The sequence below is a fragment of the Balaenoptera acutorostrata genome, chromosome 8 (genome assembly GCF_949987535.1).
Source record: "Balaenoptera acutorostrata chromosome 8, mBalAcu1.1, whole genome shotgun sequence".
Lineage (NCBI taxonomy): Eukaryota > Metazoa > Chordata > Mammalia > Artiodactyla > Balaenopteridae > Balaenoptera > Balaenoptera acutorostrata.
The window spans coordinates 85,125,039-85,148,397 of NC_080071.1; the positions used below are offsets into that span (position 1 = coordinate 85,125,039).

A 23,359-nucleotide genomic window follows, 5' to 3' on the forward strand; every position below is an offset into this window, starting at 1 on the left:
TATAAATGCAATCATGCTGTTTGTGTTCTATAATTTGCTTCTTTTGTTCAACATTACATCTTTAAGATTCTTCATTGTTGATGGGTGTAGTTTCAGTTCATTCATTTCTACTGCTGTATAATATTTATCTACTCTTTTTATTTTATTTCTTTATATTTGATACAGCAGGTTCTTATTAGTTATCCATTTTATACATATTAGTGTATACATGTCAGTCCCAATCTCCCAATCCATCCCACCACTCCCCCCACCCCCTGCCACTTTCCCGCCTTGGTGTCCATATGTTTGTTCTCTACATCTGTGTCTCTATTTCTGCCCTGCAAACCAGTTCATCTGTAACATTTCTCAGGATTCCACATATATGCGTTAATATATGATATTTGTTTTTCTCTTTCTGACTTACTTCACTCTGTATGGCAGTCTCCAGATTCATCCACATCTCTACAAATGACCCAATTTCGTTCCTTTTAATGAGTAATATTCCATTGTATATATGTACCACATCTTCTTTATCCATTCATCTGTCAATGGGCATTTAGGTTGCTTCCATGACCTGGCTATTGTAAATAGTGCTGCAATGAACATTGGGGTGCATGTGTCTTTTTGAATTATGGTTTTCTCTGGGTATATGCCCAGTAGTGGGATCGCTGGGTCATATGGTAACTCTATTTTTAGTTTTTTAAGGAACCTCCATACTGTTCTCCATAGTGGCTGTATCAATTTACATTCCCACCAACAGTGCAAGAGGGTTCCCTTTTCTCCACACCCTCTCCAGCATTTATTGTTTGTAGATTTTTTGATGATGGCCATTCTGACTGGTGTGAGCTGATACCTCATTGTAGTTTTGATTTGCATTTCTCTAATGATTAGTGATGTTGAGCATCCTTTCATGTGTTTGTTGCCAATCTGTATATCTTCTTTGGAGAAATGTCTATTTAGGTCTTCTGCCCATTTTTGGATTGGGCTCTTTGTTTTTTTGATATTGAGCTGCATGGGCTGCTTGTAAATTTTGGAGATTAATCCTTTGTCAGTTGCTTCATTTGCAAATATTTTCTCCCATTGTAAGGGTTGTCTTTTCGTCTTGTTTATGTTTTTCTTTGCTGTGCAAAAGCTTTTAAGTTTCATTAGGTCCCATTTGTTTATTTTTGTTTTTATTTCCATTTCTCTAGGAGGTGGGTCTAACTCCACACACAAAAATAAACTCAAAATGGATTAAAGACCTAAATGTAAGGTCAGACACTATAACACTCTTAGAGGAAAACACTCTATGACATAAATCACAGCAAGATCTGTTCTGTAATTGATTTCTAATCTCACAGAATTGTGGTCGGAAAAGATGCTTGATATGATTTCAATTTTCTAAAATTTACCGAGGCTTGATTTGTGACCCAAGGTGTGATCTATCCTGAAGAATTCCGTGTGCACTTGAGAAGAAAGTGTAACCTGCTGTTTTTGGATGGAATGTCCTATAAATATCAATTAAATCTATCTGGTCTATTGTGTCATTTAAAGCTTTTGTTTCTTTATTAATTTTCTGTCTGTATGATCTGTCCATTTGTGTAAGTGAGGTGTTAAAGTCCCCCACTATTATTGTGTTACTGTCGATTCCCTCTTTTATAGCTGTTAGCAGTTGCCTTATGTATTGAGGTGCTCCTATGTTGGGTGCATATATATTTATAATTGTTATATCTTCTTCTTGGATTGATCCCTTGATCATTATGTAGTATCCTTCCTTGTCTCTTGTAACATTCTTTATTTTAAAGTCTATTTTATCTGATATGAGTATTGCTACTCCAACTTTCTTTTGATTTCCATTTGCATGGAATATCTTTTTCCATCCCCTTACTTTCAGTCTGTATGTGTCCCTAGGTCTGAAGTGGGTCTCTTATAGACAGCATATATATAGGTCTTATTTTTGTATCCATTCAGCGAGCCTGTGTCTTTTGGTTGGAGCATTTAATCCATTCACGTTAAAGGTAATTATTGATATGTATGTTCCAATTGCCATTTTCTTAATTGTTATGGGTTTGTTTTTGTAGGTCCTTTTCTTCTCTTGTGTTTCCCACTTAGAGGAGTTCCTTTAGCATTTGTTGTAGAGCTGATTTGGTGGTGAATTCTCTTAGCTTTTGCTTGTCTGTAAAGCTTTTGATTTCTCCACTGTCTGAATGAGATCCTTGCCAGGTAGAGTAATCTTGGTTTTAGGTTCTTCCCTTTCATCACCTTAAATACATTTTGCCACTCCCTTCTGGCTTGTAGAGTTTCTGCTGAAAAATCAGCTGTAAACCTTATGGGAGTTCCCTTTTATGCTTTTTGTCGTTTTTCCCTTGCTGCTTTCAATAATTTTTCCTTGTCTTTAATTTTTGTTAATTTGATTACTATGTGTCTCGGCATGTTTCTCCTTGGGTTTATCCTGCCTGGGACTCTCTGTGCTTCCTGGACTTGGGTGGCTATTTCCTTTCCCATGTTAGGGAAGTTTTCAACTATAATCTCTTCAAATATTTTCTTGGGTCCTTTCTCTCTCTTTTCCTTCTGGGACCCCTATAAGGCAAATGTTGGTGCGTTTAATATTGTCCCAGAGGTCTCTTAGTCTGTCTTCATTTCTTTTCATTCTTCTGTCTTTATTCTGTTCCATAGCAGTGAATTCCACCATTCTGTCTTCCAGGTCACTTATCCGTTCTTCTGCCTCAGTTATTCTGCTATTGATTCCTTGTAGTGTAGTTTTCATTTCAGTTATTGTATTGTTCATCTCTGTTTGTTTGTTCTTTAATTCTTCTAGGTCTTTGTTAAACATTTCTTGCATCTTCTTGATCTTTGCCTCCATTCTGTTTCCGAGGTCCTGGATCATCTTCAGTATCATTATTCTGAATTCTTTTTCTGGAAGGTTGCCTATCTCCACTTCATTTAGTTGTTCTTATGGGGTTTTATCTTTTTCCTTCATCTGGTACATAGTCCTCAGCCTTTTCATTTTGTCTGTCTTTCTGTGAATGTGGTTTTCATTCCACAGGCTGCAGAATTGTAGTTCTTCTTGCTTCTGCTGTCTGCCTCTGGTGGATGAGGCTGTCTAAGAGGCTTGTGCAAGCTTCCTGATGGGAGGACTGGTGGCGGGTAGAGCTGGGTGTTGCTCTGGTGGGCAGAGCTCAGTAAAACTTTAATCCGTTTGTCTGCTGACGGGGTGGGGGGGGGTTGGGTTCCCTCCCTGTTGGTTGTTTGGCCTGAGGCGACCCAACACTGGAGCCTGCCTGGGCTCTTTGGTGGGGCTAATGGCAGACTCTGGGAGGGCTCACGCCAAGGAGTACTTCCCAGAACTTCTGCTCCAGTGTCCTTGTCCCCGCAGTGAGCCACAGCCACCACCCGCCTCTGCAGGAGACCCTCCAACACTAGCAGGTAGGTCTGGTTCAGTCTCCCCTGGGGTCACTGCTCCTTCCCCTGGGTCCTGATGTGCACACTACTTTGTGTGTGCCCTCCAAGAGTGGAGTCTCTGTTTTCCCCAGTCCTGTTGAAATCCTACAGTCAAATCCCACTAGCCTTCAGAGTCTGATTCTCTAGGAATTCCTCCTCCCATTGCCGGACCCCCAGGTTGGGAAGCCTGACGTGGGGCTCAGAACCTTCACTCCAGTGGGTGGACTTCTGTGGTATAAGTGTTCTCCAGTTTGTGAGTCACCCACCCAGCAGATATGGGATTTGATTTTATTGTGATTGCATCCCTCCTACCATCTCACTGTGGCTTCTCCTTTGTCTTTAGATGTGGGGTATCTTTTCTGGTGAGTTCCAGTGTCTTCCTATCGATGATTGTTCAGCAGTTAGTTGTGATTCCGGTGCTCTCACAAGAGGGAGTGAGTGCATGTCCTTCTACTCCACCATCTTAAACCAATCTGGACATCATCTTATTTTATTCAAACTGAATCCTTCCATGAAAAGTTTTCCAGTATTTCAACCTCACAGAGCTCAACTTTTTCTAAGCTGTTTCAGAAGTTACAGTTGAGATCTCGACCTTCACCTCATTATTCCTTGTGTGTGCCAGTCTCAGTCTGCTCCTCTGGCTAAATAATAGCCTGATAAAGGAAAAATCCTGACTTATCCATTTTTCTATCAATCACAGTACTTGAGAAGGGACAGGTACAGAAAATACCCAGAAATTCTTGTTCACTGGTTATACAGAGGAAATAATTTTAACCAACAAAGAAAGAGTTCTCATCCTTTCAAACATAAATTTCTGTAGACTTTAAAAATAAACAGTTCAGTACAATGTGATCAAACTCATAACCCAATGATCTTATTTCTGAGACTCTATCCCCTCCAACATCCAGAAAGTATGAAAAGTATATGAAGATGTTCATTCCAGAATTATTTACAGTAGCTTCACTTCAGATACAGCAAGGGAATGGATAAATATTACCCCATGGGAACATCACATTGCCATTTAAAATAGAACTAGTAAAACTTGGTAACAATTTCTAAATCAAACATAAATAATGGTAAGTCTGAGAAGGGTAATACCAACTTGTAGGTATAATCAATTATAACTGTAAAAACACAGATATTAAAAAGGATGGAAATAATACAGATGATTATTGCTCTTATGTTCTGCTGTAAAGCTATGAGTTATCAAATTTTCTGTTTTCTAAATTGTTATCATTGTTGCTACGTTATTTTCATAATTAAAAATTGAAGTATTTTCTTTCTAACTTCTGTCACCAAAAATTCCAAATGAGTATAGTCTTGACCATTAAGTTTGTTCTGCTATAAATAATAATTCAACACAATGTGGGGCTGTAACTTGACTTTTGGCACTATAAGGTGATGAACACTAACTAAAGTCTTGAAAGTCTCATTGTGAATTAGCTCTGGACTAGTTTTAAAGAAGTATCAGCATTTCAGTATGTCTGAAGGGAGATCACTAGGAGTCCCTCCATGTATTTTGCTTCTGACAATTTCATGATCCACAGTGGAAACATACTGGGAAAATGTTCAAGTTGCCTTGCTTTATTTAATTAGTGTGTTAAGCAGTAGTTTCCGTTCAAGTACAGATAGCTGTGGAGCATTTGCTTTGTGTAAGCCACCATATCAAGAGCTGATGAGAATTAAAAAAAAAAAAAAAGAACCTGTGTAGTCACTGCCATTCGGGAGAGTCTAATTTAGTGTCAGGGAGAGGAAAGTCTGGAGCCAGAAAGTACTGACTACAAGGCTGACCATAACTGTCATAGAACGTATCAAGAAAATGCTTGGAGAGTTCAGGAAAGAGAAATCGTACCTGTTTGGAGATCAATATTTCTGACAATGGATGCAGCCATAGGACTGGATAAGGGGAAAGAGGAGGAGAGAAAAAAGGGCCAAGACGAAAAGCCTGGGAACCACTTGCATTCATGGTGTCCAGAGAGCAAGGATTCATTCCAAGAAGGCCAGGAGGGAAGAGTAGGGTTGGGGGGTGAGGGTGGGGGGAGGAACGGAGCTGTGGAAGCTAAAGTAGGGTGACTTTCAAAAGGGACCCAGTGATCATGAAGCAGAAGGGCAAGAATGTGAAGTTGGAAGCTGGAGAGGGAGGCTTTGGGGTTTCGGTCTTCAATTAGGTCACTGCTAGATCCATTTATCGGAATGGTACTGATGATATCCAAGTTAAACAAGATTAAGAAAATTTAAAGAAACAGAGACATCATCTATACCAACTCTAAGGAAATGTGGTTGTAAAAGAAAGAGGAAGAAAGGGGCAAGTAAGTATAGGAGGATGCAAAGTCAAACAAGAGTCAGTTTTTTTCACTTCAAATGGAATTTATTTAGAAGTGTGTGTAAGAACATTTCTTTTTTTTCTGTTTAGCAACTCAGTTTTTCTAGCACCATTTATTAGAAAAGAATTCCCTTCCTATTCATAGCAATTCCTTGTTAAGAGTCATATATTATTATAGACGATGGTTTCTGGGCCATTATTCAGTTTTGGTTAGCTGTCCATTCTTGCACCCATAACATGGGGATGTAATAATAATTGCAGCATTACAATGGGTTTCAACATCTGGCAGAAATTCCCTCTCACTGCTTTCCTTTTTCAAAATGTTCTTAGCTATACTTGCCTGACTTTCTATTGCACTCATTCTTTTTAGGAAGTTATATTCATTTATTTAAGTTTTTTTAAAAACAGAAAAGAGTAAAAATCACCACTTAAAAAAGTACATATGTAAGTAAGAAGTTAAAGTTCCAATCCTCCCCCCAACACACCACTTACCCAAGTTCTAACTCCAGAGGTAAGTACTAGTTAAGAATTGATGCCCACCCATCTGATAGTTTCCTAAGTTTATACAGACATCTTATATGTAAATATATGTTGGGATAAATGCTTCCAAAGAGGGAAAGAATGTCCATCCCCTAAGGAGAGAAAGGCCCAGAATCTTTTGGCCTCTCTCCTCCCCTCACTCACTCTTCCTCTGGATTGGAGGGCATGAATTACCCCCTTCTGCTTCTCTTTAATCCCTTCTACCCTACCCCTCAACACCTGCCCATCACTCTTACTTTAGACGTTCTCTCATTTATTGCTACTTTGCTAGGGTTTACATTCCTGCTTACACCCAAACCTAAATGTCTCTATAAATATATCAAAATGAAATAATCACTTCACCTGCCCATTGAGATGAGATCTTTAACACACTTGTATGCCTTCCAACCCTTCCCAACACCCACCAACTCATGGACTTGGTTAAAATAATATGAAATTTTAGTTTGGTCATTTAAATTTTCCTCAAGAACAGATGTAGTGACACACTCTAGGGTGACCACCCAATGAGTCACACCCTTATATAACTCCCTCCTCTTGAGTGTGAGCTTCTAATCAATAGCATTTGGCAAAGGTTAAGAGATTTTGCAGATGCTGTTACAGTATCTAATCAGTTGACTTCGAGTTAACCTTAGGTGGGCCTGACCTAACTAGGTGAGACCTTTAAGAGGGTTCAGGCCTCTCCTGGCTTTCAAGAAGCAGACTGTCAAGAATTCTACAGCTGCAAGGATATGAATTCTGCCAACCACTTGAGGGGACTTGGAAGCTGATACTTCCCTATTTAAGCCTCAGATGAGAGCTCAGCTCAACCAACACCCTGATTCCAGTCTTGGATTCCAGACCTTGAACAGGGAATCCATTAGTCCATGTCTGGACCTAGGAAACTGTTAGATAATCAAAGGGTGTTGTTTTAAGCCACTACCTTACAATAATTCACTATGCAGCAATAATAATTAATATAGTAGGCATGTCTATTTTTTCAAGAGACTTTTCTTTACCATTAAATTAGTATTTACAATCATATGAATGTCATCTATTTAGGTTTATCCCCGCATGTAAAGAAGTCTGCTCAACCCTCTTCCTCCTGTTCTCCATCGTCCCCTATCTGGTTATCTTTGCTCTGATTTAGTTCCAATTTGATGAGAATACTTTTGAAAACAATTTTCTTAGAAAGGGTACATGGTGTTATGTTTTCTGTACCCTTAAATGTACAAAATGTCTTTCTTTACCCCTCAAATACAAATGAACCTTTAACAACCAGACTTTTTCATTGAAAAATCTAAAACACTCTTCACTGTTGTTTAGCTTCATTTTAGAGAAGAGCAGTTCAATGCTGATTTGATTCTTTCTTTTGTGTGTAACTTGTACTCACTATGAAGAATCTTGTAAAAAATATTCTCTGTATTCTTGGATTTGGAAACTCTACCAGGAAATTGCAAATTACGTATCATCTCCCTCATTAATCTTCTGGCATTCTGTAAGCCCGTTCTATTTGAAAATTTCAATTTTCTTCATCTCATAGACTTCTCCCTAGTAGTTGGCTGATTCTGGTTTTATTTCCATGTGTTCTTTCTTCTTCCGCAACATCCATCATTCAGATGAAACATATCTCTTCATCTTTTCTCCACATTTCATGTCTTTTCACTCATGGTTTCCATTTCCTCATATTTTTACTTCTATCATGACATACTTCCTCTTTTTGCTTTTCCAGATCTAAATTCAATTTTGAGTGGTGTACATTACTTTTTTTTACTTCCCTTCTTGAGTGTTTAGAGTTGTGGGGTTTGTTGCAATTTTGTTTTTACTTCCTAGATTTTTTCCCCCTTGTTGAGTTGCTGGTACAGGCTCCCTGGACTGGCCAGGCTTGTGGTTGGCAACCTCAGGCAGAGAGAGATGATACTGGAGATTCTCCTCCAGTGCTAGACAGGCCAGTCAAATTAGCCCTGTCTACATGGGGTAAAGGCTTCCCAATTTGGGGTTCTCAAGGTTCTCCAGGTGTGAGCAGGAGCTCATTCACACACACACACAAAGGACCAGCTCAGCCCAACTGCAATCCTCTTAGAGGGCAGCCAGGATCCATGAGATCAGGAGAGCCCTTTGCCTCGTAGAGTCAAGTGCAGCACCTTATAGCATGTTTTCCCTCTCTATGAGCTGAAGGGTCTTTTGGGCTCAGCTGGTCATTGAGTCCTCCGTTCTCTCCAGAACCCTTCCCCTAACCCTGTGGTACACAAAGGCTCCCAGCACCGCACCCTTTTCTCAGAAACCCACATCCTCAAATGTGTTTGAGATCCCCTCCAGGATCTTGAGTCATCTCGAGTCGACTCTACCTTCTTGAGTCATCCACAGCAGGGCGTCTGTAACTGATGGAGGAAGGTCACGAAAGATAGAAGGGGTGGAACGAGGAGCATATATGGAGGGATTAACCTTGAGCAGAATGGAGCGCATGTGATCACGTAATAAGGAAGACAATAAAATTTGAGTTGTTGTGATTGCAGATGAGCTTGTATGACCGGGCTTCTCAAAGGGTGGCACAGGGCCAGCATATCAACATCATCTGAGAACTTACCAGAAATTCAAATTCTTTGGCCCTACCCTAGATAGGGGTGGGGCCCAGCAAACTATGTTCTAAGAAGCCCACCAGCAGATTCTAACACATGCTCAAGTTTGAGAACCATTGCTCATTGGAAAACTAGAGAAATTTGAAAATGTTTACAAATGATAACCTCTCTTTCTTTCCATGAAGATGGACGTAAAATTAGTTATATCCTATGAGTGAGTGATTTAATATGAGGCTTGGGGAAAGCAGCAAAATTCGGGAATACTCCTTGAGAAAAATGGAAGAAGGAGGTGAAAAAAGCTAGGATCACAGCCCATGAATTTGTGGAGTCACTAGTGGGTCACCATATACAGTTTCATTTTTTTATTTCTTGGTCATGATAGCATGAGCAATGCTTCAAAGCCAGGCACATAAGAGGCAAATTCAGAGTACACCCAATTAATAATTTTGTTATTCATAAAGATGAAATTTACTCCATAAAACTCTATCATAAACTAAAGAATTTTGGAATTTAAAATTATTATTTTTTTTAAAGGAGCTTTTTTTTTTTTTTAGTTTAGTTTTATTTATTTATTTATTTTTGGCTGTGTTGGGTCTTTGTTTCTGTGTGAGGGCTTTCTCTAGTAGCAGCAAGCGGGGGCCACTCTTCATCGCGGTGCGCGGGCCTCTCACTATCGCGGCCTCTCTTGTTGCGGAGCACAGGCTCCAGACGCGCAGGTTCAGTAATTGTGGCTCATGGGCCTAGTTGCTCCGCGGCACGTGGGATCTTCCCAGACCAGGGCTCAAACCCGTGTCCCCTGCATTGGCAGGCAGCTTCTCAACCACTGTGCCACCAGGGAAGCCCCTGGAATTTAAAATTTTGAAGCACATCCACCACTACTCATTCTGTCACTGAAGAATCTCAAAATCTCTCAGTAAGCATTACTGCCCTTTCTTTAAACAGACAAAATAAAGCAAGTCGGTTGAAAAGGTTTATCCAAGGTCATCAGTAATCCAATGGCACAATGAGGATGAGCTACCTAGGTCTCCTAATTCATTGCTCCTTTAATCTCTCCAGACTTGAGCGGACTCCCGATTCCTCAATGCTCTGATCCACCTAGAACTGAAATCAATGTGGATGAAGCCAGCACCTCTGTCCTCATGGGAACTGGTGGAGTTCGGCACTGAAATCCATGTGGATGAAGCCAGCACCTCTGTCCTCATGGGAACTGGTGGAGTTCGGCACTGAAATCCATGTGGATGAAGCCAGCACGTCTATCCTCATGGGAACTGGTGGAGTTCGGCTCTAAACGGGCATCATAGTCCATGAGAAGCATCAGATGTGTCAAACATAAAGCCAAGACCTGACCCAGCTTCAGCCCCTCCATCCGGGGGCTAGATCAAGTTCATCCATGTGCCCTACAAACCCTCGAGGCTCACCAGAAAGACGTCTAAATAAAGGTGGGTCCATGCAAAGAGAAGCAAAGTCGGCTACAATGCGAGGTCACTGGCAGATGGATGGTATCAAGTAAGCGGTGGTGGGAGAGAGAGGTTAAGTGAAATGGCTATAAATAGAGCCCTCAAAAGCATTACAAAAATCTACACCAGCCCGGGAGTCGTGACTTAGAGACATGCGCGCAAATTAGTTGATGACCCGGGGCCCTGCCACAGCGCCAGCTGAGGGTGTCAGGGCTCCAATAAAGCCACACCAGTGAGCCTGCTGGGGAGGAGATGGAAGGGCTTTCAGGACCATGCTGGCTGGGCTCCCGAGAGCTGACACTACCACCTCTCCGGTTACTGTCAGGCCTTTTTTATGAGTTCACGCACGTAAGGACTTAGAACAGGGTCTGAATGTTATAAACACTCCGTGAATGTCAGCCGTTTATCCAGAGTGACTCTGACACATATCCACTCAAATGAACTAACATGTGCCTCCCTTTTAATACTCATTTAATGAGAATGAACTTTTTTCCGCCGACATGTGAGACTCCACTTGCCTCCTCCACCAAAAACCACGGCATCCTCTCCTTGTCCAGCAAGCACTACTTTCCTCCCCCCGGATTCCATGGCTGCGTCCTCTGACCTGTGTCTGAAAGCCCCCTTAATATCATTTTTTATCGTCAGCTTTTTACACATTCAACAGAGAAGGGAGTGAGGATGCAAGAAGAAGGAAAGGGCAGGAGACAGATTTTTCAGTTTATCAAGAGGAAACCAGAGACTTCCAAACTGTTCTTTTCGGCCTCATACATCATCCCACTGCCAGCATCTGATTCTTATTCTAAACAATTTCACGCTCCAATTAGAGGCGTACGCATGTACATGGAGAAATCCATGACGTCACTGAGAACGATGCTGGCACTAGTCGGCCACGTGATGCTCACCTTTGTACTCTGCCAGGCACACGCACTCGTAGCCGTTGACGAGGTCCCTGCAGGTGGCGGCGTTCAGGCACGGGGCAGAGAGGCACTCGTCGTATTCCTCCTCACAGTAGAGGCCATGGTAGCCTGAGGGACAGAGAGAAAGGTCTGCGGTCAAACAGGTACCATTTATATGCACACCGGGCCAGCCTACAAGGAAGGCGGTGGATGTTCATTGTAAAGTAAGGCACAAATAGATGCGATTGAAGGAACTGGGTCTCTTGGGGTATGCTGAAATATGGATTTCCAGGAAGGTTATGAAGAATCTATTCTTATCACCCTTTGTCATGATCCCAACTATAAAAGAATGATCTCACTGATCCACCAGATGGTCCCATTATTATGTCACGTCCAGTGGTACTGGTGAACAGGAGATGTGGGTTACTAAGTGCATCAGCTGTGGTCACAGAAGGTAGCAATAGGGACAGGACTCACAGCCAAACAGCTTCTTCCAAGGATGTGGACCCCCTTTTCTTCCAATGAATTAGAAAAATATATCTAACTAGGGAGAATTTTATTCAAGAAGAAAAGGATCCACGGATTTTTTGTTTTTCAAGCCAGAAAAGAAACTCAGCTAAAAAGGCTTAACTGAACTTCCTGGCGAAATGTGGGCTGTTTTTCTTTTTGTTTGTTTGTTTATTTAAAATGACAATTATCTAAATTATAATATGGTAAATTGTGCTTAAGTTTTTTAACTATTAAATATAGAATAATAGCAATGAAGAAAAAGAAACCAACGATTTCTCAAGGAAGATGGCTTTTACTCTCCTTTTTGCAAAACAGGTGTTTATTCTAAAGGACAAGAAGACAACATTCTTTGAGATTCACTCATGAATGCTAGGCTGTTTTTAACTTTCAAAAACATGCGTTCCTGCCAATTTGCAGTGAATCTGGGCCATTTTTGTCTGGCCCTGTCCAAACAATGAGAAACATGTGAGCACTTTCAGAAATCACCCTGCCTGTGTTGGTTCTGAATTCAGATAAGCAAAAAAAAATAAACGCTTGCTCAAGTGGGCACTGGAACCGTGAGCTCCTTTCCAGCAACTCAGAGCCAGCCCTCGAGCTCAGAAAGTCCTGTTAGCGCAGGCTAATGTGTTGAACTGTTCTGTTTCTGGTTCCTATCACAAAAGTAGGTTAAGCTCACATTTGCATTATTTCCAGAGCACTTTTCAATTACGTTGCCATTTCAGTTGTTTTGAACTGCTTTCCACATTTAGGCAGTGATAGTGGCCCCTTTGAGGGGAACTTGACCTTCCTGAGGCAAATACACTAGGGATTTCCATTCTTCTATCTTTCCCTACTTCCCTACGGAAATATCTCCTATCACTCTCCATCAGATTATTTCAATCATCTAGATCAGAGTTTCTCAACCAACAGCAATTTTGTCCCCCAGAAGATATTTGGCAATGTTTGGAGACATTTTGGGTTGTCACAACTGGGGTGGAGGGGAAGGGGTTGTTACTGGCATCTGGCATAAGGATGCTGCAAACCGTCCTTCAATGCGCAGAACAGCCCCCCAACAAAAAGCTACCCAGCAAAAATGTTAATAGAGTTAGACGGAGAAACCCTGTTCTAGATCAGGGATCAGCAAACTGGTCCACAGGCCAAATCCGTCCCAGTCTGTTTTTATAAATAAAGTTTTATTGGGACACAGCCACACCCATCCAAGTATGTATTATTTACGGTTGCTTTCATACAATGGTAGATTGAGTAGTTGCAACAGAGACCATATGGCTTGAAAAGTCAAAAATCTTTACTCTCTGACCCCTTATAGAACAAGTTTGCTGAGTCTTGATCTAGATTCAGCCAGAAAATCTTTTTTTTTTACAAGAGTTTTAGATATCAACCCCTTATCAAAGATATGGTTGGCAAATATTTTCTCCCATTCTGAAGGTTGCCTTTTACCCTGTTGATTGCTACCTTTGTTGCGCAAAAGCTTTTTAGTTTGATATAGTCCCACTTTATTTTTGCTTTTGTTGCCTGTGCTTTTGTTGTCATATCATTGCCAAGACCAATTTTATGAAGGTTTTCCCCTATATTTTCTTTCAGGAGTTTTATAGTTTCAGGTGTTAGGTTTAAGTCTTTAATGCACTTCGTGTTGTTTTTTGTCAATTGTGTAAGATAATGTAAATGGCCAACAGGTATATAAAAAGGTGCTCAACATCACTAATCATCAGGGAAATGAAAGCCAAAACCGCAAGGAGATATCACCTCACAACTGTTAAGATGGCCATAATAAAACGAAACAAAACAAAACAGAAAATAGTACATGTTGTTGAGGATGTGGAAAAATGGGAACCTTCATACACTGTTAGTGGGACGGTAAAAGGCTGCAGCTGCTACATAAAACATAAAAAAAGGATAGAGATTCCTCAAAAATTAAAAATAGAATTACCGTATGATCTATAATCCCACTTCTGAGTATTTATCCAAAAGAACTGAAAATAAGATCTCACAGAAATATTTGCATTCTCATGTTCACTGTGGCATGACTGACAATAGCCAAGAGGTAGAAACAACCTAAATGTCCCTCAACAGATGAATGGATAGAGAAAATGTGATATGATATATACATACAATGGAATATTATTCAGTCTTTAAAAAGAAGGAAATCCTGTCATATGCTATAACGTGGATGAACCTTGAGGTCATGTACTAAGTGAAATAAGCCAGTCACAGAAGGACAAATGCTTCATGATTCCACTCATATGAGGGATCTCAAGTAGTTAAACTCATAGGGGCAGAATGGAATGGTGGTATATATGTCAATATATACACTAATATGTATAAAATGGATAACTAATAAGAACCTGCTGTATAAAAAAATAAAATTCAAAAATTAAATTAAAAAATAAATAAATAAATAAAAGAAAAAAGAAAAGAATAGAATGGTGGTTCCTGAGCTGGAGGAGAGGGGAAATGGGGAGTTGCTGCTGAATGGATACAGAGCTTCAGTTACGCAAAATGAAAACGTTCCACAAGTCTGTTGTACGACAATGTGCATATAGTTAACAATACTGTACTGTACACTTAAAAATTTGTTAACAGGATAGATTTCATGTTATTTGGTTTTTATCATTATTTTTATTTTTTATTTTTTTGGCCGTGCCGCATGGCTTGCGGGATCTTAGTTCTCTGAACAGGGATTGAACCCGTGCCGACAGCAGTGAAAGCATGGAGTCATAACCACTGGACCGCCACGGAATTCCCCTTATCACAATTTTTAGAATATATACACACACACACATAGAGTTAAGTCTCTTTTGCCTTCTTCTCAGTGTGGAACAAGGATCACCAGCAGCATCTTTTTGATCGTTTTGCCCTCCCAGCAGATCTTTCAAAAATCAACTTGGAAGGATAATATATAACCCTACAAGCATCTTCGACCTCTGAATTGTGGTGTTATTTATACAGACAAAATGAAAAGCAAATTTCTTGAAATCTTCCACAGTTGTTTTTGTTTTTTGAAAACAGTATCATCATCCTTTTCCACTAGCAACATGAAAAGCAAGTGAGGAAGTTATTTTACAGAGATAATTACGCTGACGAGGTTCTTCTTCCTTGTGGGAAAAAAATTAAAGGTTTCATATTCTAAAAGTGTTTCTTCAGAGACGGTAACATTTAAATGTCTTTATGGAAATGTCAAGACACCCTTTACACTGCCAAAGAACCTAAATCGGACTGTTTGAAGAAAAAGGAATCTCTTCCAAAACAGAAGGCTTCTGTGAAAATGAGACTGCCACCCCCTGCTGGTAATTAATTCGGACAAACAAATTAGCTCAGGGCAGCCTAGGGTCTAGAAAAATTAAGCTATTTTAAAATAAAACTGAAGATCAGAGGGATGGGATCAGAGTAGCCCTTTCTGGGGCACTGATTTTTATCACCAGTGTTCTGATCTTTGCAGGACTTGATCCTGAATATTCAGCTCCAATCACTTCCTTAGCCTTGAGAGAACAAAGCAACCAACTGGATGTGGGGAGTGAGAAAGAGAGGTTAAGACGGCTGCCACGTCTAGAATGTGTGAGTAGATGATGCTGCCGTGAACACAACTATGACCAAAGGAATAACAGGTTTTAGAGGAAGGTGACCAGTTGGATGTTGGACACGTTTAACTTGGGGTCACGTAGCCAGGTCCACGTGGCAGTTGGGAAAATGAGCTTGAATAGCATAGAAACAGCACTTTGGGAGCTAGAGATGCCTGGAAGTGATGTTGAAGTTTTCATCAAAGAAGAACATGGAGAGGAAAAAAGAGACCAAGGTCAGATCTACGTGGATGGGCAGAGGGACAGCAAGAAGCCCAATCGGGACTCTGGGCAGGGATGGAGGAAGGAGGGGGGGAAACGCCAAGGGGTGTGGTCATGGAAGCCAAGAGAGGACAGCAAGCCGGGGAGGGCTAGTTAACAGTGCCAAAGGCTCTAAGAGCAAGAATGACAACTGGATAGGAGATCAGGAGCCCACTGGAGACCCTCAAAACCCTGGCTCTCAATGGGGGCTGTACTGCCCTTTAGAGGCTGTTTTGGAAATTGGGGAGCAGGAGGGATTGCTTATCATAATGACTGGAGGATTCTACTAGAATTTGGTAGGTGGGGGCCAGAGATATTAAACACCTTGAAACATCTGGGATTCCCCTGCACAAGTGATGGCCTGGCACCCTTCACAACTTTGGACTGTTCCACTGGCCATTCATGTAGGCAAAACCGTGTTTACAACTTTCAAGGCCTAGAACCTAACTGCTTTACACGTACAACAGTTTTTAAGATATACTGAGTTTTCCTGGAACATATATACATATATGTATTGATATACTGGGTAAATCAAGAGAAGATTATACTAAGAGTTGTTCCCCATTTTGGAATATCACTTCATAAGAGCAATAGCTCTTAAGGAATTTAAGTCACCAGTAAAGCACACCTATATCAGCAGACAAAACAAAATAGAATAAAAATCACCTCTTCGGGTAATTTTCTAAAAACACTATCCAAAGTACCTTCCCCTAACAGTTACTCGTTACAACACTCAATTGATTTCCATCGTAACACTTATAAGGGTCTGAAATCATATTAACTTTGTTCTCTATCAATTATTATTTCTCTTCCTCCACTAGAATATAAGCTTGAAGGCAGAGGCTACGACTGCAGAGTTCTCAGCTGTACCTGCAGTATTTGGTACAGAAAGAATGCTTAAATGAGAGCTCTTGAATCAGCACCCAGAACGCCACTGATTAAATCAATACACATTTAAGATATGCCTATGATGTGCCAGAAGCTTCCAGGGACTGTGATCACAAAACCAAATGGCAAGGTCTCCACCGCAAGGGGTTTATTGTCCGGTAGCACGTGAGTGGCGTCTGCTTCGTAACAGGCCCTTTACCTGTGTTAACTTGTTTAACCCTCGTGACAACCCAAAATGATAATCATGGCTAGTCCCAATTTAAAGATGAGGAATTAAGAGTCAGAGAGGTACATACTGGTCAGAATGGCCATCACTAAAAAGTCTACAAATAACAAACACTGGAGAGGATGTGGAGAAAAGAGAACCCTCCTACCCTGTTGGTGGGAATATAAGTTGGTGCAGCCACTGTGGAAAACAGCATGGAGGTTCCTCAAAAAACTGAAAATAGAGTTGCCATATGATCCAGCAATCCCACTCCTGTGCATATATCGGGACAAAACTGCAATTCAAAAAGATACACCCACCCCTATGTGTGTAGCAGCACTATTCACAACAGCCAAGACATGGAAGCAACCTAAATGTCCATCAACAGATGAATGGATAAAGAAGATGTGGTACATATATACCATGGAATACTACTCAGCCATTAAAAAGAATGAAATAATGCCATTTGCAGCAACATGGATGGACTTAGGGATTATCATACTGAGTGAAGTCAGTCAGACAGAGAAAGACAAATACCATATGATATCACTTATATGTGGAATCTAAAATATGACACAGGGGCTTCCCTGGTGGTGTAGTGGTTAAGAATCCGCCTGCCAATGCAGGGGACACAGGTTCAATCCCTGGTCCGGGAAGATCCCACATGCCGTGGAGCAACTAAGCCCGTGAGCCACAACTACTGAGTCTGCACTCTAGAGCCCGTGAGCCACAACTACTGAGCCTGTGTGCCACAACTACTGAAGCCCGCACGCCTAAAGTCCGTGCTCCACAACAAGAAAAGCCACCCACTGAGAAGCCTGCGCACCGCAATGAAGAGTAGCCCCTACTCGCCACAACTAGAGAAAGCCCGCGTGCAGCAATGAAGACCCAATGCAGCCAAAAATAAATAAATAAATTTAAAAATAAAATAAAATATGACACAAGTGAACCTATCTATGAAACAGAAACAGACTCACAGACATAGAGAACAGACTTGTGGGTGCTGAGAGGGAGGGGGGTGGGGGAGGGATGGATTACGAGGTTGGGATTAGCAGATGCAAACTAGTATATATAGAATGGGTAGACAACAAGGTCCTACTGTACGGCACAGGGAACTCTACTCAATATCCTGTGATAAACCGTAATGGAAAAGAATACAAAAAAGAATGCATGTATATGTATAACAGATCAATCTGCTGTACAACAGAAATTAATACAACATTGTAAATCAACTATACTTCCATTAAAAAATGCAAAATATATGTTCACAATGTTAAAAAAAAAAAGAAAAGAGTCAGAGAGGTAAAGAAACTTGCTCTAAGGACACACTGTCAATCCTACAGTCTTCCCACTTTCCCAATTGCCCCCAAAATAGATTATTTAGTGTATTAGTCTGCTAGGGCCGCCATAACAAAATACTATAGACAGGGTGACTTAAACAACAGAAATGTATTCTCATACAGTTCCAGAGGCAGGAAGTCCTAGACCAAGGTGTCAGCAAGTTTGGTTTCTCCTGAGGCCCCTCCTTGGCTTGCAGACGTTGCCTTCTCACTATGTCCTCACATATGTCCTTTTCTCTGTGGCCACACCTCCCCAATGTCTCTTCCTCATCTTATACGGTCATATGACACCAGTCATATCGGATTACAGCCTCATACTTATAACCTCATTGAAGCTTCATTACCTCTTTAAAGGCCCTATCCCCAAATACAGTTATATCAGGGGGCTTCAACATATGAATGGGGGGTGGGGGACACAATTCAGTCCATAACACCCAGAATCAGGATTTGTCAACCATGACACTATCAACATTTTGGACCAGGTCATTACGGTTGGGAGCTGTCCTGAGCATTGCAGGACGTCGAGCAGCATCTCTGGCCTCTACACCCACTAGATTGCTGTAGCATCACCCCTTCCTCCTTGTGACAAACAAAAACATCTCCAGGTATCACTGTATGTCCCCTAGAGAACAAAACCCCCCTTTTGAGAACCACTGTCCTACATCACTTTTTATAGCATGATTGCAACCTGAGGAGTTTTAAAGACGTGAAGGTTTGAAACTGCTGCTGTGCAGAGTGAGAGTGAATTCATCAAGAAAAAGGATTTGGGGGCAAAACTGAGGGGTCAGTCTGCAATCGTGGGTTTGATGTAACACCAGTCCGTGGGGTAACTCTCTCCAGCAGTGCGATCCTGCAGAAGCAAACAGGCACTCTGTTCAACTGGGGTTGGAAACATGCTAGATGCAATGGGATAAAGAGAGGAGAGAGGATGGAGACCCCGCCTGGTGATTTTTAAGCTACCGAGAACCCTGTCGAATGTTCTGCCATTAGGATGGGACTCATCTGTGTCCTCCTGGGAAGACCGATGTCCACCATGATTGACCGACTCAGCAAAGGCACCATGAGCCCACACGGCTCACCCCCACGGGTGCAGGCCGAACTCAAGGCCAGAGTGAATTTGAAGTGTTTTAGGGTTTTTATTTGTTTGTTTTGCTTTCAGGTCAGACTGAAGTGAGTGGGGAGATGGGGGGGGGGTGGTTCCTTGTTCCTTTAGGGGCGTGTTGGAATTCAAAGGCTGTTTCCCCAACATTTCAGGTTGAACGGACAAAATGTGAAAACGCAGGACCCCCTGATTCAAGTCTAGGCCAGTCCCCAGGAGATCAAATTTCCAAAGATGTGGGCAAAGAGAAAATAATCTTATTCTATTAATATGATTGTCTGTGAGCTTTCAAATTCTGGCTAAACTCACTGACTGCTGTAGAGCCAGCCCCTCAGCACTGTGGAAGGTCAGGCAATGCATTCACTTCACTGTGCAGAGAAATTTGTTTCAAGGGAAACCGTGTGTGTGCACGGGTGCGCGCATGCATTGATGATTCTCTCTCTTTGCTTGTACATTCACATTAGGAATCTTTTAAAAACAGAAAAAAGGTAGGCAAGAATCCCGGCTCACATTAATCCTATCAAGAGTTGAAATGCTCTGTTCTAAACAGACCTGCTGATAACTGATATCTTACAGACTTCAGTGGAGTAATTATGCTCCTGTTGCGCGCGCACACACACACACACACACACACACACACTAAAGAAAGAAAGTATCAGTGAACATGAAGGAAGTTGAATAAGTAAATACAGAGCATTAGTTGGTGTGTGGCAGACAGTGGTGCTGATGTTGCTTCTTTCTTTTACTCCTTAATTTCTTGCCCTTTCATTGTAGGGGCTCCTGGGCCGCAGAGAAAGTAGATGTGAGAAGACCCAGATCAGTCAATGTTTCCATCGTTGTGGTTCTTACAAACATTCAACTGGAAACGACTATATATTGAGGCTAAATTAAAGTTTTAGATTCTCCAGCCTCCCTAGTATTTATGTTATTGAGCCATCTACAAATCTCTGCCTCCCTCCCTGGGCTTCTGAAAGAATGGTAATGAAGAGAGAGCTCGAAGTCATATCCTAACTGTTCGTGCAGTGAGTTTATATTCTCCATCACTTCGAAGACCTGCTGCCTTTAATAGGCATGTTGTGAAGGTCAGTGATTCTCTGGGACTCCTGTTTGCCTCCTCTTTCTTTAACTCAAGAAATAGTTATTAAATGCCTACTATGTGCCAGGCATTGTGTTAATCACCAGAGCTCTACAACTTTGTGAAAACAGACAATGCCTCTCTGCTAGGGACATTTAAAGGAGAAAGACACCAAACAGTCATCCGAATACATGTAAAATCAGAATTGGGTGAGTGTGAGCAATGGGGAGCCTGGGGTGCCAGGAGGAAGGAGGAGCAGGAGAGCTGACCTTGGCTGAGCTCCAGGGAGGCTGCCCAGAGGAAGGGACGGGGGGCTGAGAGGCGACGGGTCTGTAGGCATCAACGAGGTGGGAGGAAGGATGAGAAAACTCACGGCAGGCAACCAGCGTGCGCAGAAGTCCCATGGTGAGGGTGCTTGGCTCGGGCTCCTTCTGAAGATGGGCTAAGCTGACTGAAGAGCAAAGGGCAGAGAAGAAACTAGAGGCAGGCAGGTTCCAGACGAGGTGGTACCTTTCATGGAGTGTGTGTGTGTGTGTGTGTGTGCACGCGCGTGCGTGCTGGGGTGGGGGCATTAAATGACAAAATCAGATTTGTATTTCAGAACGATTACTCCAGTCGCCTTTTGGAAAATGGGGGAAAGACCTGAAAGAATCTACTTGGAGAAACCAGTTAAGAGGCTACTGCAATAGTTCCCGGAAAAACATGGCTGGAATGAGGATGGTGGCGGTGCCAGCTAGAGGATGCGTGTCAAGAGCCATTTAAAAAATACTAGAAACAATAAATGCTGGAGAGGGTGTGGAGACAAGGGAACACTCTTGCACTGTTGGTGGGAATGTAAATTGATACAGCCACTATGGAGAACAGTATGGAGGTTCCTTAAAAAACTAAAAATACAACTACCATACGACCCAGCAATCCCACTACTGGGCATATACCCTGAGAAAACCATAATTCAAAAAGAGTCATGTACCGGGCTTCCCCAGTGGCGCAGTGGTTGAGAATCTGCCTGCTAATGCAGGGGCAGGGGACACGGGTTCGAGCCCTGGTCTGGGAGGATCCCACATGCCGCGGAGCAACTGGGCCCATGAGCCACAACTACTGAGCCTGCGTGTCTGGAGCCTGTGCTCCGCAACAAGAGAGGCCGCGATAGTGAGAGGCCCGTGCACCGCGATGAAGAGTGGCCCCCGCTTGCCGCAACTAGAGAAAGCCCTCGCACAGAAACGAAGACCCAACACAGCCAAAAATAAATAAATAAATTAATTAATTAATTAATTTAAAAAAGAGTTATGTACCAAAATGTTCATTGCAGCTCTATTTACAATAGCCAGGACATGGAAGCAACCTAAGTGTCCATCGACAGATGAATGGATAAAGAAGATGTGGCACATACATACAATGGAATATTACTCAGCCATAAAAAGAAACGAAATGGAGTTATTTGTAGTGAGGTGGATGGAGTTAGAGTCTGTCATACAGAGTGAAGTAAGTCAGAAAGAGAAAAACAAATATAGTATGCTAACACATATATATGGAATCTAAGGAAAAAAAAAAAAAGGTCATGAAGAACCTAGTGGCAAGACGGGAATAAAGACACAGACCTACTAGAGAATGGACTTGAGGATATGGGGAGGGGGAAGGGTAAGATGTGACAAAGAGAGAGAGTGGCATGGACATATATACACTACCAAAGGTAAAATAGCTAGCTAGTGGGAAGCAACCGCATAGCACAGGGAGATCAGCTCGGTGCTTTGTGACCACCTAGAGGGGTGGGATAGGGAGGGTGGGAGGGAGACGCAAGAGGGAGGAGATATGGGAACATATGTATATGTATAACTGACTCACTTTGTTATAAAGCAGAAACTAACACACAATTGTAAAGCAATTATACTCCAATAAAGATGTTAAAAAAAAAAAAGAGGGAGAAAGAAGAAGAAAATAAATAAATAAAAAATAAATAAAACAGCATTATTTGGTAAAGAATAGGAGGTGAAGGGTGAGGAAGGCTGAGGGCGAGTCTAGGTTCCTGGCTCGTCTTAGCCAGTGATGCTTCAGTGCCTTTCAGAAGGAACCGAGGCATTGACATTTATGGAGTCTCCTTCTTCTGCTCTAGGCACTTCCAAATGCAACAGAATCTCATTAACAGGAGGGGGCTAGGGATGGGGGATGGGACGGAAAGGAGTGTGCAACCACTTTCTAGACTTAGATCTTCCTTAAACAAAAGGACTTAACATTTTCTCCCAGGAAAACAGAAGCCATTTGAAGAAAACAACTTCAGTTCATTCTAACAAGTATTTGCTGAATTCTGGCCATGTTGCTAAGCACTGAACACAGTGCTGAGGAGATGTCTTATGGTGTAGTTCAGAAAGAAAGGTTATAGGGTAGAAGACACAAGAAGTCACAGAGGGAGGAGAGGTGGAGGAGGAAGCAGAGAGGGAGGCATGGATGGGAGGAGAGAGAGAGGGATGGAGCAGGAACCCACAAGTATCAAGAGGGAGACAGGAGGAAAAGACAGAGAGGGAGACACCTGAAGAGATAAGAGAAACTGGTCCAGAACGTGATGGAATTACAAAGGGCAGAAAGAGGGTCCACCAACACTGTGGGTCGTCTGCAGAGCTACATCACCACCTGATGTGATGACCTTGGGCACTGCTCTTGGAGGGTCACTAAAATGGTGACGCATGGGGAGGGGGTCGATTTGAGAGTTTGAGAGACTTTGGGACACTGTAGGCTTCTTGCTTCTCAAGTTATCCTTTACTCAAATAAAACGTACTTGACACCATTTTCTTTTCACTAAACTCTTGTGTAAACTCCAGTGTTGATAGTGTTTATAGGCAGAGAGCTGTGGGCCATTGAGGTATCACTGGCTCAGGGCCATCGAGGTACCACTCATTGGCTCAGGGCCATCAGGGCACTAGTGGCAACAAAGGTCACTTATGAAAGGAGGGGCTCCTGCCCCCCTCAGGAGGACATGCACTTGGCATTGAACATGAGGCTGGTAACAGAAGGCAAGCATCTAGCACAGGGCGGGCCGCACAGTAAGTACCTTAAAAATGTGATATATGGTCTCCTGCTCTGCTGACCTCAAAGCAAACCTGATTTAAAAAGACAACGTGGGTACTTTCATCCTGAAATAGGCGCCCTGACTCGAGTATACAGCAAAGGCGCTGAGCTACATCACCCCAAAGGGCACCATTATCCCGAGTCACTGCTTCACGTGGGCAGCGAAGACCACTTCCGGGAAAAACTCAGGTAGCACC

The 23,359-nt window shown here is 42.1% G+C and overlaps 1 protein-coding gene across 1 annotated transcript in view; it reads right to left on the bottom strand.

Annotated features, from left to right (window-relative positions):
- The window catches only part of DNER (delta/notch like EGF repeat containing), a 326,762-nt gene that overhangs the window by 39,025 nt on the left and 264,378 nt on the right, over window positions 1–23,359 (bottom strand). Inside the window, exon 9 of the mRNA XM_057551824.1 lies at window positions 11,177–11,299. Coding sequence (XP_057407807.1) covers window positions 11,177–11,299 — 123 coding nt within the window. The remainder of the gene's footprint in view (window positions 1–11,176; window positions 11,300–23,359) is intronic.